Genomic DNA, 14,104 nt, shown 5'->3' with positions numbered 1-14,104 from the left:
CTACAGTACTTGGAAACATATAAAACACACAGGAGTGGACACTGGATAGATCATGAATGCAGAACTGTTTTGTGACCATGGTCAGTTCGGTGTTCACTCCGAAAGCTTCTCTTTATTATCAGTATGCTTTTGTTTGTAGAGCTCACTTTTCCTTGTTTTCAGTGCCGGTTATGCTCCATTCACCAAGCGGTGAACATGTGTACCACAGGAACAAGGAAACTGTCCGTATTTAGGAGTGCCTTGATAGTCTACAAATTTTTCCAGATCCAGAGTAATAGGAGAAGTCTTTGCTGGCCCATTAAATTCACTTGATTATTGTAATAGAGCCATTTCTCTTAATGTAATAAAAAACAACTCAAACATGATCTTCCCCCCTGAAAATGACCAACCACTGGTGAAAAAACAAAGAATTCATCTAACCTTAAAAAATTCCTTAGTGGATCCAGAATCTAGGGTCCCGTATGTTATCTCTGTTTGTTTGGCCAGATCATCGGCGCTTTCGATAGGTGACACCATTCTCTCAACCGTCAAGAAGGCTGCTAGGTTTGCCGTGTAAGAAGATATGATGATGAGCGTGAAGAACCACCAGACACCACCCACAATGCGACCCGATAGAGACCTGAAGGGTAGAACCAGACATGTTACAGGTTATTGTGTTTATATGCAAACAAATAAGCTGAAGCTATGAACTTTGACCCATGTAGAGGTGCATTTCATGTCAAAATGTTCCTACATCAGTTCAACTGGCTGGTCACATGACCCTACACCTTCCACTATTAAACTCCGTTTAGGACTTGCTTGCCTCCACCCCCCTCTTCTCATCATGACACTGCCCTATAGCATGGAGTCCTGTCATTACTTTTTTTTTACAGACATGCTAGGGCACTGCCTCTCACAAGATCAACATGCTCCCCTCCTGGAATACTCTGTGCTGCTGTGAATATTATCAGTGATCTGATTGGCTAGAAGTTGGTGAATCCTTGTCCAAAACTGGGTATACATGGCTGTGTGGTTTAATATCACTTGCAGTACAGGAACTGCCACACTCACGTGGATTCTACACTTCCCAGTCCGCAGCAGCGATGGGATATTTCCTTGACGAGCGATCGGCATTACTGTTACCTTACTTTATGTTTTATTCAGAGTAATCCAACGTTGGCTTAAAATGGAAGCTTAAGAGGAGATATAATCTATTCACACACACTATTTATTTTGCATTATTTTCCTGTCACTGGCCAGTATAACATAACACTAGTTATTCAGCATAGAAAACACTAGCTTTATGCTTATTTGCATTTATTAGCATGAGTGATCTTTGCCGTACTGTGGAAACACCATTTTATATTGTAACTTCCAAACAGTGAATTGTAGTAGCAAAATTGTCCAATATAAAATACTTTTGATAACCTACAAGGCCATCAACAAAGCTGCACCAACATACATCTCCTCTCTTGTCTCAAAATATCTCCCAACTCGGCAACTCCGTTCTGCACAAGATATGCGTCTCTCATCCACCCTCATTGCATCTGCCCATTCTCGGTCACAGGACTGTTTTTGGGCTGCACCCACTCTATGGAATGCTCTCCCTCGCACAGTAAGACTTTCCTCTGGTCTGCAAACTTTCAAGCGGTCTCTGAAAATCCACCTCTTCAGACAAGCTTATAATATTCCTCAACCACCCTCTTAACCTCACTACATTACCCTATTACCACCCGTTACACAATTTCACACAAGACAACATTGTTGTGTGACAGGATCATTTACCTTTGCAGTCTGGCTGGACCGAAATGCAAAATGTAGACTTAACCTCATGTATCAAACTCCCTTTGTCCTATAGATTGTAAGCTTGTGAGCAGGGCCTTCTCAACTCTTTGTCTGTTTTACCCAGTTTGTTTATTAGTTTACTGTGTTTGTCCCCAATTATAAAGAGCTAAGGAATATGTTGGCGCTATATAAATAAATGATGATGATGATGATGATTGAGGAAAGCAACTTAAATCTGACATTGGCCATACTTCATCAGAAAAGGTAAAGTTATATATCATCCAAGCATATCCCCCAATAGTCCTGATTCTTGCTGGAGAGTCCCAATTGTTGCTGGCTAAAAGGGGAGGGCTTACTAATGTGGGTGTGTGATTTTTATAAGATTGGGGTGTAGTTATGTGGATCAGGAAATTACTAGTTTTCGGCACAATTTTTCTTTTTCTGGACCTTTGAACATATGACCAAAGACTGAAGTGAATGAACGGCCAGTACAATACTTAACAAAACAATAAAACAATAGCAAAGTTCTACAAAAAAACCCCCAAAACTTTATATTTAAAATAAGTAATAATAAGTAATGCATCTGGCATTGTCTCTGTGAAAGCAGAAGAGTATATATAAAACCTTTAAAACAAAGGGGTAGATGTACTAAAACTTCTAAAAAGGAAAGGTAGAAGTATTGCCCGTAGCAACCAATGAGATCCATGCTATCATTTATCTAGTACATTCTAGAAAATGATAGCTAGAATCTGATTGGTTGCAACATCTCCATTTTTCCTTTTTAGAAGATGTGATAACTCTAGCCCGTAGTGTAAAGAAATCCTCAAAAAATGCAGGAATTCACTTGGCTTTCCCTAATTCTTTTAAGGTGGTATTAGGGTCAAATATAATAAAGTGACAATGTAGTGAGTAGGGGTACTTAAAATAAGTAGATTACACGAGTCACGTTGTTTTTATTTTTAAAATAAGTGTTAAAATGATCTTAATATTGCTATAATAATGAAATAAGAAATATTCATATGTGAATGCAATGTTTATAAGAAGATAAAAGCAACTCTTTTGTTTCTGACACAAATCTTTCATTTTTTAAGTTTTTATTTAATACAAACAATGCAACGATGATTGATCATGTTTGCAGATTTCTCAACATAATTAAGCAGCAAACAAGCACACAAATGAAGTTGTGATCTATTCTAAAGAGATAAAGAATGCAAGTGAGTGATGGCATGGGTTTACCAAATTGTAATAATTACCTAAGAAAAATAACTAATTATACTATATGATTATTACATATTTATATTCTTGATGAGTGCAATTAATAAAACTTAAAATGAATTTAAACATGCATGATCCATTCATTAACAATACTTATTTCAACTTTTAGGGTGGAATTCAATTGCTGCATACATTGTCTGCAGTTACTCCTTTCTTAATTTAACGGGGAGCTATCATATCGTATCTTTCATGAAATACTTCCAATATGTCACCAAATAGCACTTTCAAGGTAAAAATAACACTAGAACCTATAAACTGCATATTGCTGATTCCCTCTTCATTGCACCATACCTTAATAACTGTTAACTTAACACTCTAAATTCTTATCTACAAATAAAAACTCTGACAACTTTATTTTGGCATACAAAAGGTCACAGTTTTATTGATTAGCAATTATAAAGGGTGGCGGCGAGAGCCATCCAATCAGCTAACGACTAATAGCAAAACTGAACAGTGTATGGCCCACAGGCACTAACCACTGGTCCCAGGACCTAGTTCTTTATGATCGTCTGATGCTAAATCTGGTGTCATCGTGACTACTCCCCTCTGGGCTCACAAAGACGTACATACACAGCGCAGGTCAAGGGGCCCTCGCACAGAGGTACCAAGAGCCAGGGTGCTTCGAAAGGAGTATTGACGTGCGGCCAATCAGCGGTAGCACCGTGTGAATTAGCCGCTGATTGCAAAAGCTCTCCTGCCTACTGTGCCTCTTTTCAACATATTAACTACCTTCCATTAAATAACTTCAGAATACGGGAGGGTGGGAGGGAATTCCTGAAGACTAGAGGAAGAACGGCTATTGAAGCACTAATATATATAACCAACAGCCTAACTCCACCCCTCTGCATCCATAGGCTGTAGCATGTCACCAGACTTAACCATGTAAGGTAAGTGCTTGCTTGGTGACAAACAGATGCGTTTATTTGCATTCAGCTTAAGGCCTCATTTTTAATCAATTAGCTCAAAGTGATCACAATTTATTTTACAGGTCTCATAGAAAAATTGTGAAGGGGCCCTTGATGGACTGTCATAAATTCATACCCACCACGATGCCCGCTTCATGCCCAGTCAGTATCCAATAAGGGCAAGTACTAATTCCATTAGTCATTTATCCTCATATTTCTCAAATATTACTTCCTGAATAAATTCATTACAAAGCCATATTAAGTGTGTACATTGTTTTCGCCTGGGACAGGTTGCCGTGTGCGGACGGGCCCCATGGCACTCACATAGACTGATATGGGTATAGTCATGCCCATGTGTACGGAGGAATAACCATGCAAAAAGCCATATGTGAAATACTGCTTGGCAGGCATGAATGTATGAGTAGTGTCCTAAAATAAATTAAAATAATTACTAGATTGGAGTAAGTGGGATAATATGTAGCTATATTACTACCCCAATTACATGACCTTGTGAAAGTAATTAAGATTCCTTGGAAAACTTCTGTCAACTTTAATATCTTTTGTCAACTTTCATTAAGTTCAAGACAGTACACTTCCCGAGCAGATCATTTCAGCACAAAATGAATGTAAAACATGGGAATAAAGAAATGTTCTACTAAAACATAATTAAAAAAGATTACCATTCTGCCTGAGTTCCATATGCTGTAATTGAACCTACGCTTATAATTTAGCAGCGGAAATAAAAGCATTTGATACATTAATCTGAACTGAAGACAGACATTTAGGGGCATATTCAATTAGCCGCGATGTTCCTCTGAACATTTTCAGGTACTACGGTAGCTCAACGTGGAAGGGGGTGAAGAGGAATCTGCAATGTTACATCGCCGGGGAGTACGCACTAGTACAAGTTGTAGTGCAGATCAGTATAGACGCGTAAATCGCTCTTAAACTTGTTAGCCGAATCAAAGTGTAAGTTCGAAACTTATCTGCTATCATTGTCCTATGATTGTCTGCAACATACATATAACACAGTTGTCAAATGTTGAACATGCTCAACGCATATGTAACTTGTTTAACATGCTTGATGTGCATTTTCGATTAGCATGTTCTCCATACATCTAGCATGTTTGACAGACATGTTTATCATGTGGTTACCTTAGACTGAACCACTCCCAAAGCACAAGCGAACTACAAACAAGTTTGAGACCATCGAATCTGCCAAGTTTCATTTAATTTTGAACTTGGTTAAATCATCTGTACAGATTAGGCCACCTGAAGCTTTCCTCCTGCGGTAGATCTATGAGTTCCAGCATACCCTAGCACAGCCAGTCTATGGAACTTTTGGTTCCACAACAGCAAAAAAGCCACATTTTGCTTAACTGTAGTCAGAGTGCCAAGATTGTGTGTGTGTTCAGGTATAAAGTACCGGGGCCTGGGACTCCTTTGGGTGTCTGGTGGTGGTGATCATGGTGGAGGCAGATTATATGAACGAGTGGACCAGTAAATTCCTATTGGTCCGGATGGTCACACTTTTTCTAGGCTGCATGTAGTGGGTTGCAGGTCTGTGTGCCTGTGTGCAGGTCTCAGTCCTGTGTGTCCCATGATCGGTTCCAGTCCTGAGTCTGCTGCTGCAAATTCCAGTTCTGAGTTCAGTCTTAAGTTCTGAGTTTGTGTCTCAGGCCACCAGTATCCATAGAAGCCGTGCCACTCCTCTGGGTAAGGCCCAGATGTGCAGGAGCTTCCTCAAGGCCCCCAGCTTCAACTACTTGTCTACTAAGCTAACTAAAGGGATCTGATCCAGATCTTCAAAACTTGGCATTCATGACAAACAGCTTTTGCCAAAATTAGAGTACCCAAGATTACTCAGCGGACCTGGCTATAGTGCAATCATTTTGGGCTTTTCCGGTATAAAATTATTCTTATTCTTTATTTATAAAGTGTCAACATATTAAGCAGACAATACTGTACTGTATTGGCTGCTTGTGTTATGGACTGATCATATAAGACATTGAGAAAATACAGGGAATATTGTAGGATGTAAGTAACAATGCAAGATAGTATTATCATATGTAAAGGAAGATAGCAGTCATCTATAAAAGGGATAGGATTTGTTTTTTTAGAAGAGGTGGATTTTAAATAAAAGTTTGACATTTCTGGTGGTGGAGGCGAGTCTGACAGAGCATTGTAGCAAGCTTCAGAGATATAGAGCTGTGCCAATAAAGCTTTGAAACCATCAAGGATGAGGATATGAAAAAGGAGGAAAATTGAAGACCATAGAGGACGATTGGGAGAATATTTATGAGTGAAATCAGAAATGAATGCTTGACAAGTTTTGTGGATGGATATATAGGTTAAGGTCAGCGCCTTACATTTTCTTCTCTAAGTTATGGTCGGCCATAGACTGAAGTAGCAGATGAGAAGTGGTGGGTTGTGTACGAAAGTCCAGTGGTAGCATTCTTGATTGATTGACTGTGGGAGGTCAGTTAGAAGGCAGATACATTAGTCAAAGTGGGAAATATGAAAGCATAGACCATGAGGTTGGTGGCATCCTGCAGGACAAATGTGTGTATTTTAGAGCTGTCTATTGATTGGACGAAAGATAATAGGAACCAACATGCAGGACAAGGGAAGGAATGGGAAATCCTGATAGGCTTGATTTTTCAGCCAGTTTTGAGGCCCCCATGAACAAATGGCTAGAAATATTAACTAATACATGGGTGGTTTTGTGGGAGAAAAGATTATATCAGTGCTAGGAGAAAGATGTCAGATTCCTAAGAGAGGTAGAGTAAGTTGAACATAGGTCAAGGATATAGCCTTGGGGTACACCAAGGCTCTATCACTGAACCTTATCTGCTCCAACAGATAGGAGCATCTGGTGGAGGGATTGGTGGAATTTATCACAGAGAAAAGAGAAAAGTAGGAAGGAGAGGTGGGAAAAGATTCCTTTTGATTTTGCTCTGAGAAGGTTGTTAACAATATCTAATATATTGGGATGTTTATATATGTGAATGTTACAAGATACATCTTTATATTGAATGAACATGTAATCCTAGGTGCAATGAATCTTTGCATTATTAAGTCTGTTATGTTCTTGAAACATTGGGGTATATTCAATTCCCCGCGTTGTTCTATAGAACGCCGGCCGTGCATTATTACCGTTACTACGGTAATTGTAAAAGATTTTTGCTGGCGGCTCAGGGCGCCGCGAGCAGAAATCAGTGTTGGAATGACCGTAGTAACGGTAATAATGTGCAGCAGTTACCGTAGTAACGGTAATTGTGCACGGCCCGCGTTGTTCTAAAGAACAACGCTGGGAATTCAATCTCCCCCATTGAATTTACAATTTGCTTTTATTTATGCACACATTAAACACGGAGCATAAAAGTGTGTAAAATCATGCTTAGGAATCCAGAATACATTTATTTACTTTAAGGTACGACCGGTTCATCTCCCATTTTTCCACGACTGTCTAACTCAATTTCAACACCAAAATCCCTCATCTGGAGTTGACCTTTACAAATACATAAAATCCAGAAGCCCCGCAGCTCTCGCAATGTCTGAGAGTCATATTCTTTTCAGCTGCCTGAGATTTAATTAACACTGTGCCCCTTAGTGCAGGCATAAGGCATAGTGATTAGCTTTAGCATGCATGTTTATGCATGCAGGTGGGTGGGAGAGCCTTTCACTGAGGCTGCCCACGCTGTGCCCATTCTTTGTCTACATCCAGCGCTGTGAATTTGTACGCGGAGGGGGTACTCCATTCCTTTACAAACAGAGAGAGAGCGAGGCGAGAGGAGTACAGAACATTCCCCGCAGAGTATAGATTCAGCGTTGGGCCATCTACAGACACTGTGTGCTTTTTTTTTTCCAGGGTATCCACACAAACATTATTAGTGGTCTCTGTGGGAGCTCAAGAAGTTGTAGCGTTGCCAGCATTCTCCCAATAATTAAAATGAACTATGAGCTGGTGTTAATGCTTCAGCATACGGTTATGACAAGAGTTTAGCCACTGAAGAATTCATACAAGTTGCCGTATATGAGAAGCAATTACCATCTACTATATTAATAATAACTTCTTTAGTGTTGGTCCGATGACCTAGATTAAATGCCTTTATCAACAGCAGAGAAAAAATAGTTAGACGTTCCATTAAAATGGATAACACTCTGATTATGATATATGTATTTTTCATGGTTTGTTAAAGGAACAAAAAATAATTAAGAAGACCTGAAAGGTCCACTGTTCTCTGCCTCCCACCCCTTATATAATTATGTATCACCTATGTTTAAAATATAGGGGCTGGGGTGCAGGGGGGCCAGGCCGGTCGCATAGTGGGCTACCTTGGGCTGGGTCACTGGGCCAACTACATTTTTTTCCTTTAAAATAGGCTCAAGTCTTGCCCCCCAGGCTAAAATTGGCCAGCCCTACTCTGATCTGAGTGTTGGACAAGCCTGTACAATAATAATGATAATATGTGACATATGTTTTCTACCCCAAATGTGGAAAATGTACAATATAGACCAGGCATGTCAAACCCAAAATCCCTATTGGGCCTAATAATAAAAGCTTAAGATTATGTGGGCCGCAAGAAAACTAAAAAGAAATAAATAACCATCGTCGGCACAAACGGGTACTACATTGGATAGGCAATTGACAAACTGTCCTATAAATGTACTTGGAAACCAGATGACCAAATGAATAATGATAATGTTTTGAGTACAAACAGTCACAGATTACCAAGTACCAAGCATTTCGCTTGAATTATGAAAGTGCACAGTTCTGACTGCGTACGACAACATACAGCGTGAGTGGAGGGAGACGAGCGCAATAGACGGTTAAGGTTGACAGAACTCTCAAACAAACTGTTCTGCCATAGTCAGTGAATTTTTAAGTCATTTTTAAGTCATTTAACCGAATAAAATAGTAATGTGAGGCCGCAAAAAAACATGCTTCTGGCCCGCGGGCAGCGAGCTTGACACGTCTGCTACATCCCATTTATAAGAGGGATATAAATGTATCTCTCCCTGGTAACGTTAATGGTAATACTGAGCTTGCTCTTCCTTCCCTGGCACACTATCAGTTATCTGTATTCAGGCTGCTTGGACCTCCTGGGTAATAGCTGCATGTTACCCATATTTTAATGTAAAAAACTGAACGTGTTAGAGAAATTCTATAGTTCAGTTGTAATACGCAGCATATTCTCAGTGCAGTCCTCCAGGCTGCAGTTTTCATTAGATTAAGTCATTAACTCTTTTATATCTAGAGAGCTCAGCTTAAAACGAATGTTTCTTTTACAGCAAGCACACATTGAAAGAAATGTTCAAGATCACAATAGACTATATGCCATAAAGACAACCGATTAGAGCCAATGAAACATCAAATTTACACAATAGCTATCTATGAATGATATTTGCCATCAACAAAAAGAACAGTATTAGCAGGGTTAAAATCAAGTTGTTGGATTATCGTCAAAGTGGCTAGAGTAATAAATCACCATGTTGCTGCCCAAAATAAGTCATACGATCTATATACCTAATACACAGCACTTCAAAGCAAACCGCTTAACTGAGTTCTTCGGTTAATAAATGGCTTCCATCCACAGCTTCATTTTAAGTGACTTTACTGTTAAATATCACACAAATGCAAATATGCAAATAGTCCCAGTAGTAACTATATTTTATTTAAACATAGTTGTGCATATTTTATACGTGGGCAGAGTTACCCTTTATAGGCTCCACTTCATGCATTGTGAAAGTGTTCTGCACATCCATAAAGCATTGTTTGACACATGTCCATCAGACTCACCTGGGGGAAATATCACACCCTTGTTGCATAAACGCTCCCAAGGAGAACCAGAGGCTATTAAATATTCCAAATTCATTAGAGTGGTCCGTGGAGGGTGGGTCTCTTCCCTCCTCAAACTCTTCGTTGTGCCACTCGTATGGGCTGAATCGACTGACCAAAAACAGAACCACGCTAACTCCAATATAGGCGAAGACAATGCACATCCAGATTTCATAAGCAAGGGGATCCAGGAAGGAAAAAACACCCGGCTTTGACTTCTGAGGTTTCTTGATCATGATGGATATGCCCAAGCTCATGAAGGGTTTGGAAAAGTCAATAACTTCTTCACGGACTAGTGTAATTGTCAAAGGTGCAACTGCCAGATCGGCTCTCTAGAGACAAAAAGACAAGTCATTAACATTCTGTCAAACAGGCTTTGGACCATATTACTGTGTAACCAACATTGGTAATATCCAATTATCACCACCACAGGTTTCTGTTTCAAAGACAGTGTGCTGCTAAAGGAAAATGTAAACATGTATTCTGCACAAAATATAATTATTTTTTTTTTAGATCTCACAATTTGTTTGCGGAATTATGATCTTTTGCTGTTTAACAATAACGATCGATGGTACATATTGCTCAGTAGTATATGTAGTCTATGGGCTAGATTTACTAAACTGCGGGTTTGAAGAAGTGGAGATGTTGCCTATAGCAACCAATCAGATTCTAGCTTTCATTTTGTAGAATGCACTAAATAAGTGACAGCTAGAATCTGATTGGTTGCTATAGGCAACATCTCCACTTTTTCAAACCCACCGTTTAATAAATATACCCCTATATGTAATAATGTACAATGACTGTGAAAGCCTTATCCATAAGTGAAAACTATATAAGTAGCTATCAAGCATCTATAATCTATGTAATCTATAGGTAGCATTGTGGCTTAGTGGTAAGCACCGCTGCCTCAAAGCGCTGGGGTCATGAATTCGATTCCTGACTATGGCCTTATCTGTGTAGAGTTTGTATGTTCTCCCCGTATTGGCGTGGGTTTCCTCCCACTGCTATTGCTGCTATCAAATTGCCCCTAGTGTTTGCTATGGAATTTAGACTGTAAGCTCCAATGGGACAGGCACTGATATTAGTGACAAATAGTCTCTGTACAGCGCTGCAGAATTAGTGGTACTATACAAAAAAATATTGATGATGATAATATAGGTATAGTGTTATAGCACTTAAAGGTTCCTGTAAATGTTTTGTTGTTGTAAATAGCCCACTTTTATTTCTTTAAACGTAGACTAATCGTGCACTTCCACCTCAAAGAAAAAAACTTTCTATGACCCATGTTCCAAAAACAGCAGATTTGTGGTCAGCTTGAAAGGTATGTGAGATATTATGATTTAGAGTAATTTAGATTTGTTAAGGGGTCTTGGATCTGGTCACCAAAGGACATGCATACCCTTGCAGAGAGGCTCACTGTCAAAGATGAGTGCTGAAATTCTACACCCAATAAGACAGAGCATGTGAGAATGGGAAAGGTTATCAATATGGCTGCAGGCCGGAACCCAGGAACCATACAGAGGTTGCTATGGTTACCGTCTCCCATCGAGGGAGGTAAGCAAGAACATGTCCATAGCTGCAGGGTGGCAGATGAAAAAAAAATGTGGGGAGGGAGGGAAGACGTTCTGAGCAGACTTTGGGGAGAGGATAGGAATCAGACAGCACTGTATAATCTCCAGTTGGCTATGTAAACTCAATTAATAAATAAAGCATTCAGCCTCTCCATTCCCTTATGGTCTCCTGTTGGGAATCTGCACGCAAGAAAAAAAGCTGTAGGGGGTTGGAGAAATTTCCTTTCATTTTAACCCATTCTTTGCTGCAGGGATGCCCCCGCAGAAGTAAATTCTTTACCCCGCAGGTGATGCAGTTTTTTCTCATTCTTCATCTTATATTCTGTCACAGCAACAGAAAGTCAGTATTTGGTTCACTGGTATTAAAGGCGGCCTTTCACTTGCACACAGCTGATGCAGCCACTTTGTTGGCGGGGTTAATATTCACGCGAATATGGCTTATTGATTCATTAGGAACTAATGAGATCACTGAGGTATGAGGCACTACGTGCCTCATGCATCGGAGATCTCACTGGTTCCCAGTGAATTACTAGGCTGAATATGTGTTCAGTACTTAATCTGGTTCCCTCAACTGTGTATAGGTGATTGGTCTAGTCTAACAGTGTCATACCACATTCTATTTCTGCTCCGAACAGCGGTCTATAAAATGACTTTGCTGTGACATTGATTGTACATTATATTATATGGATAGTAACATGGGTTCATATTAAAGCACTAGGTTGTGATTTTTAATCTGTTTTTTATTTTACAGTAAGGTAATAAAACATGCACACGTGTATAATATTTATACACAAGCATACATACTGTATCTCTACAATATCAATCTCAATCTTGCAGAATGATGGAGAACCTAAGGTTAAATAGGTTCAATGAGAGGCTGCCAAAAAACTGATATATATACAGTGCTTTCCCAGCTTGAGTTTCACTATTTGGTAATAGGTGAAATGTTATTTGGCCTCATCAACTCTGCAAATGGGACCTTTAATCTATGTCTCCTTGTCCCTCATGGTGTCAATTACGAATCTACTACTTTTCAATTTTCAACAGATGAATATATATATATATATATATATATATATATACAGTGACATAAATGATCTGAATTTAAACACAGCGACATGTGGAAAACACAGACTTACGTATACACAGACACAGCACAGTTCTGATGTGAGGAAGCCCAACACTTTAAAATGACGTCACTTTGAACCGCAACGTGCATATTTAAAGCGACAATGCATCGGACCCGGTACGATCATGTAATGTAAGTATGACTTTTAATCTTAACCCTAACCCTGGTATGGTAAAGTTTGTGGCTGAAAGTGACTTCATTTTAAAGTGTCGGGCTCTACTCACATCGGAACTGTGCTGTGCCTGTGTATACGCAAGTCTGTGTTTTTCACATGCCTAAAGGTGACTACCACTGATTTTATATATATATATATATATATATATATATATATATATATATATATATATATATACACACACACACACACACACACACACACATACACACACATATATACACACACATATATACACACAGTGGTCGAGGTTGGAATTCAGAATTCAAAAGTAGTGGTATGGAAAAAATAAGTGAATGGAATTTGAAGGTTTACAATGAAGGCAGTAGGAGAAGTGGCGGTGGGGCATACCATATACCAGCCCACTTTCACCATTGTGTATATATATTTTTACATGACAGGTGTGGAATTTTAGGGGAGGAGACCTAGCTCTTCAAAAGAGCTAAGGACACCCCCAGGTGTGTTGCCACGACCCCATTGTGATGTGGCCACATCCCCATTTTACACAAGTCCCGATAGGAAGTATGGTGGGAGGTATGGTAGGAGGTATAGCCTTCAGTAGCGCTGTGAACTACTCATGTTAAATAAATGTTAGCTTATTATATAGATTATTATACAGACTAAAACAGATACGAGGAGAATATTATACAGCGTGGTATAAAGCACAAGTAGTACCATGCAGCTATCTATATGGTACACTTTACTTTTTCATATGTGCAAAGCAGCGGTCAAAGTGGAAATTTAGAAGTGGTGGTATGAAATTTATACCTGTCCTCTTCAATATATGGCATTTTGAAACCACAAAGTAAACCTCACTGTGGTTTTAGTAAATCCTTCATTCTTAGTGTTTTAGAGTTTTGGGGATAAAACTAGTTTAGTTAGAAACATAAGGAGAATTCATACATGCAGATTTCAATTTTGGATTTAGTTGCCTTTTATATATTTTACATTAAAATGCATTTACATAGTTTGCCATTTCTTGCATGCAATGTGCGTTAAAATTCCTGTCTATAAGAAAATAGATTTTATTGTTTATATTGAGACATCATATAATATATTTATAAATGTGGTTTTAGCTTCATATCATAAATCAAATTGGAGACAATCCATATAAAGCTCTGTATGATAGATATGTACTTGAGAAGTCATAAGACCAGAGATTACTTGCTATAGTAAAATTCTGTATACATACTCCGTACACCAGCTCCCCCACCATTCCGTTCCATGCTTTCATGTCTGAATCGCGAGCTCCGTACTTCCCATCCTTTACGATCTCCAGTTTGTACTTGAATCCCACATGCTTGGCAACCTCCGAGGCCAATTCCACACAGTAACCCTCAAACTTATCATTGCCCTCAAATTCGTCAGCATTCTTTTTGTACATGACGTATGGAGCTTCCTAATGACAGGAAGAGAAAACCAAAAAAGCTGTGTTAATTACCA

The 14,104-nt window shown here is 39.2% G+C and overlaps 1 protein-coding gene across 5 annotated transcripts in view; it reads right to left on the bottom strand.

Annotated features, from left to right (window-relative positions):
• Positions 1–14,104, bottom strand: part of GRIA1 (glutamate ionotropic receptor AMPA type subunit 1) — a 185,833-nt gene that overhangs the window by 28,984 nt on the left and 142,745 nt on the right. For all 5 annotated transcript variants that reach the window (XR_012691416.1, XM_075210106.1, XM_075210108.1 and 2 more), the window contains exons 10-12: positions 13,854–14,060; positions 9,748–10,118; positions 421–619 (exon numbers count right to left, since the gene is read on the bottom strand). Coding sequence is in view for 4 of the 5 variants with exons in the window: in XM_075210106.1 (XP_075066207.1) it covers positions 421–619; positions 9,748–10,118; positions 13,854–14,060 (777 nt within the window). In the remaining variant the exon portion in view is untranslated. The remainder of the gene's footprint in view (positions 1–420; positions 620–9,747; positions 10,119–13,853; positions 14,061–14,104) is intronic.

Source organism: Mixophyes fleayi, chromosome 4, assembly GCF_038048845.1.
Source record: "Mixophyes fleayi isolate aMixFle1 chromosome 4, aMixFle1.hap1, whole genome shotgun sequence".
Classification (NCBI taxonomy): Eukaryota; Metazoa; Chordata; class Amphibia; order Anura; family Limnodynastidae; genus Mixophyes; species Mixophyes fleayi.
This window is presented reverse-complemented; position numbering and strand designations above follow the sequence as displayed.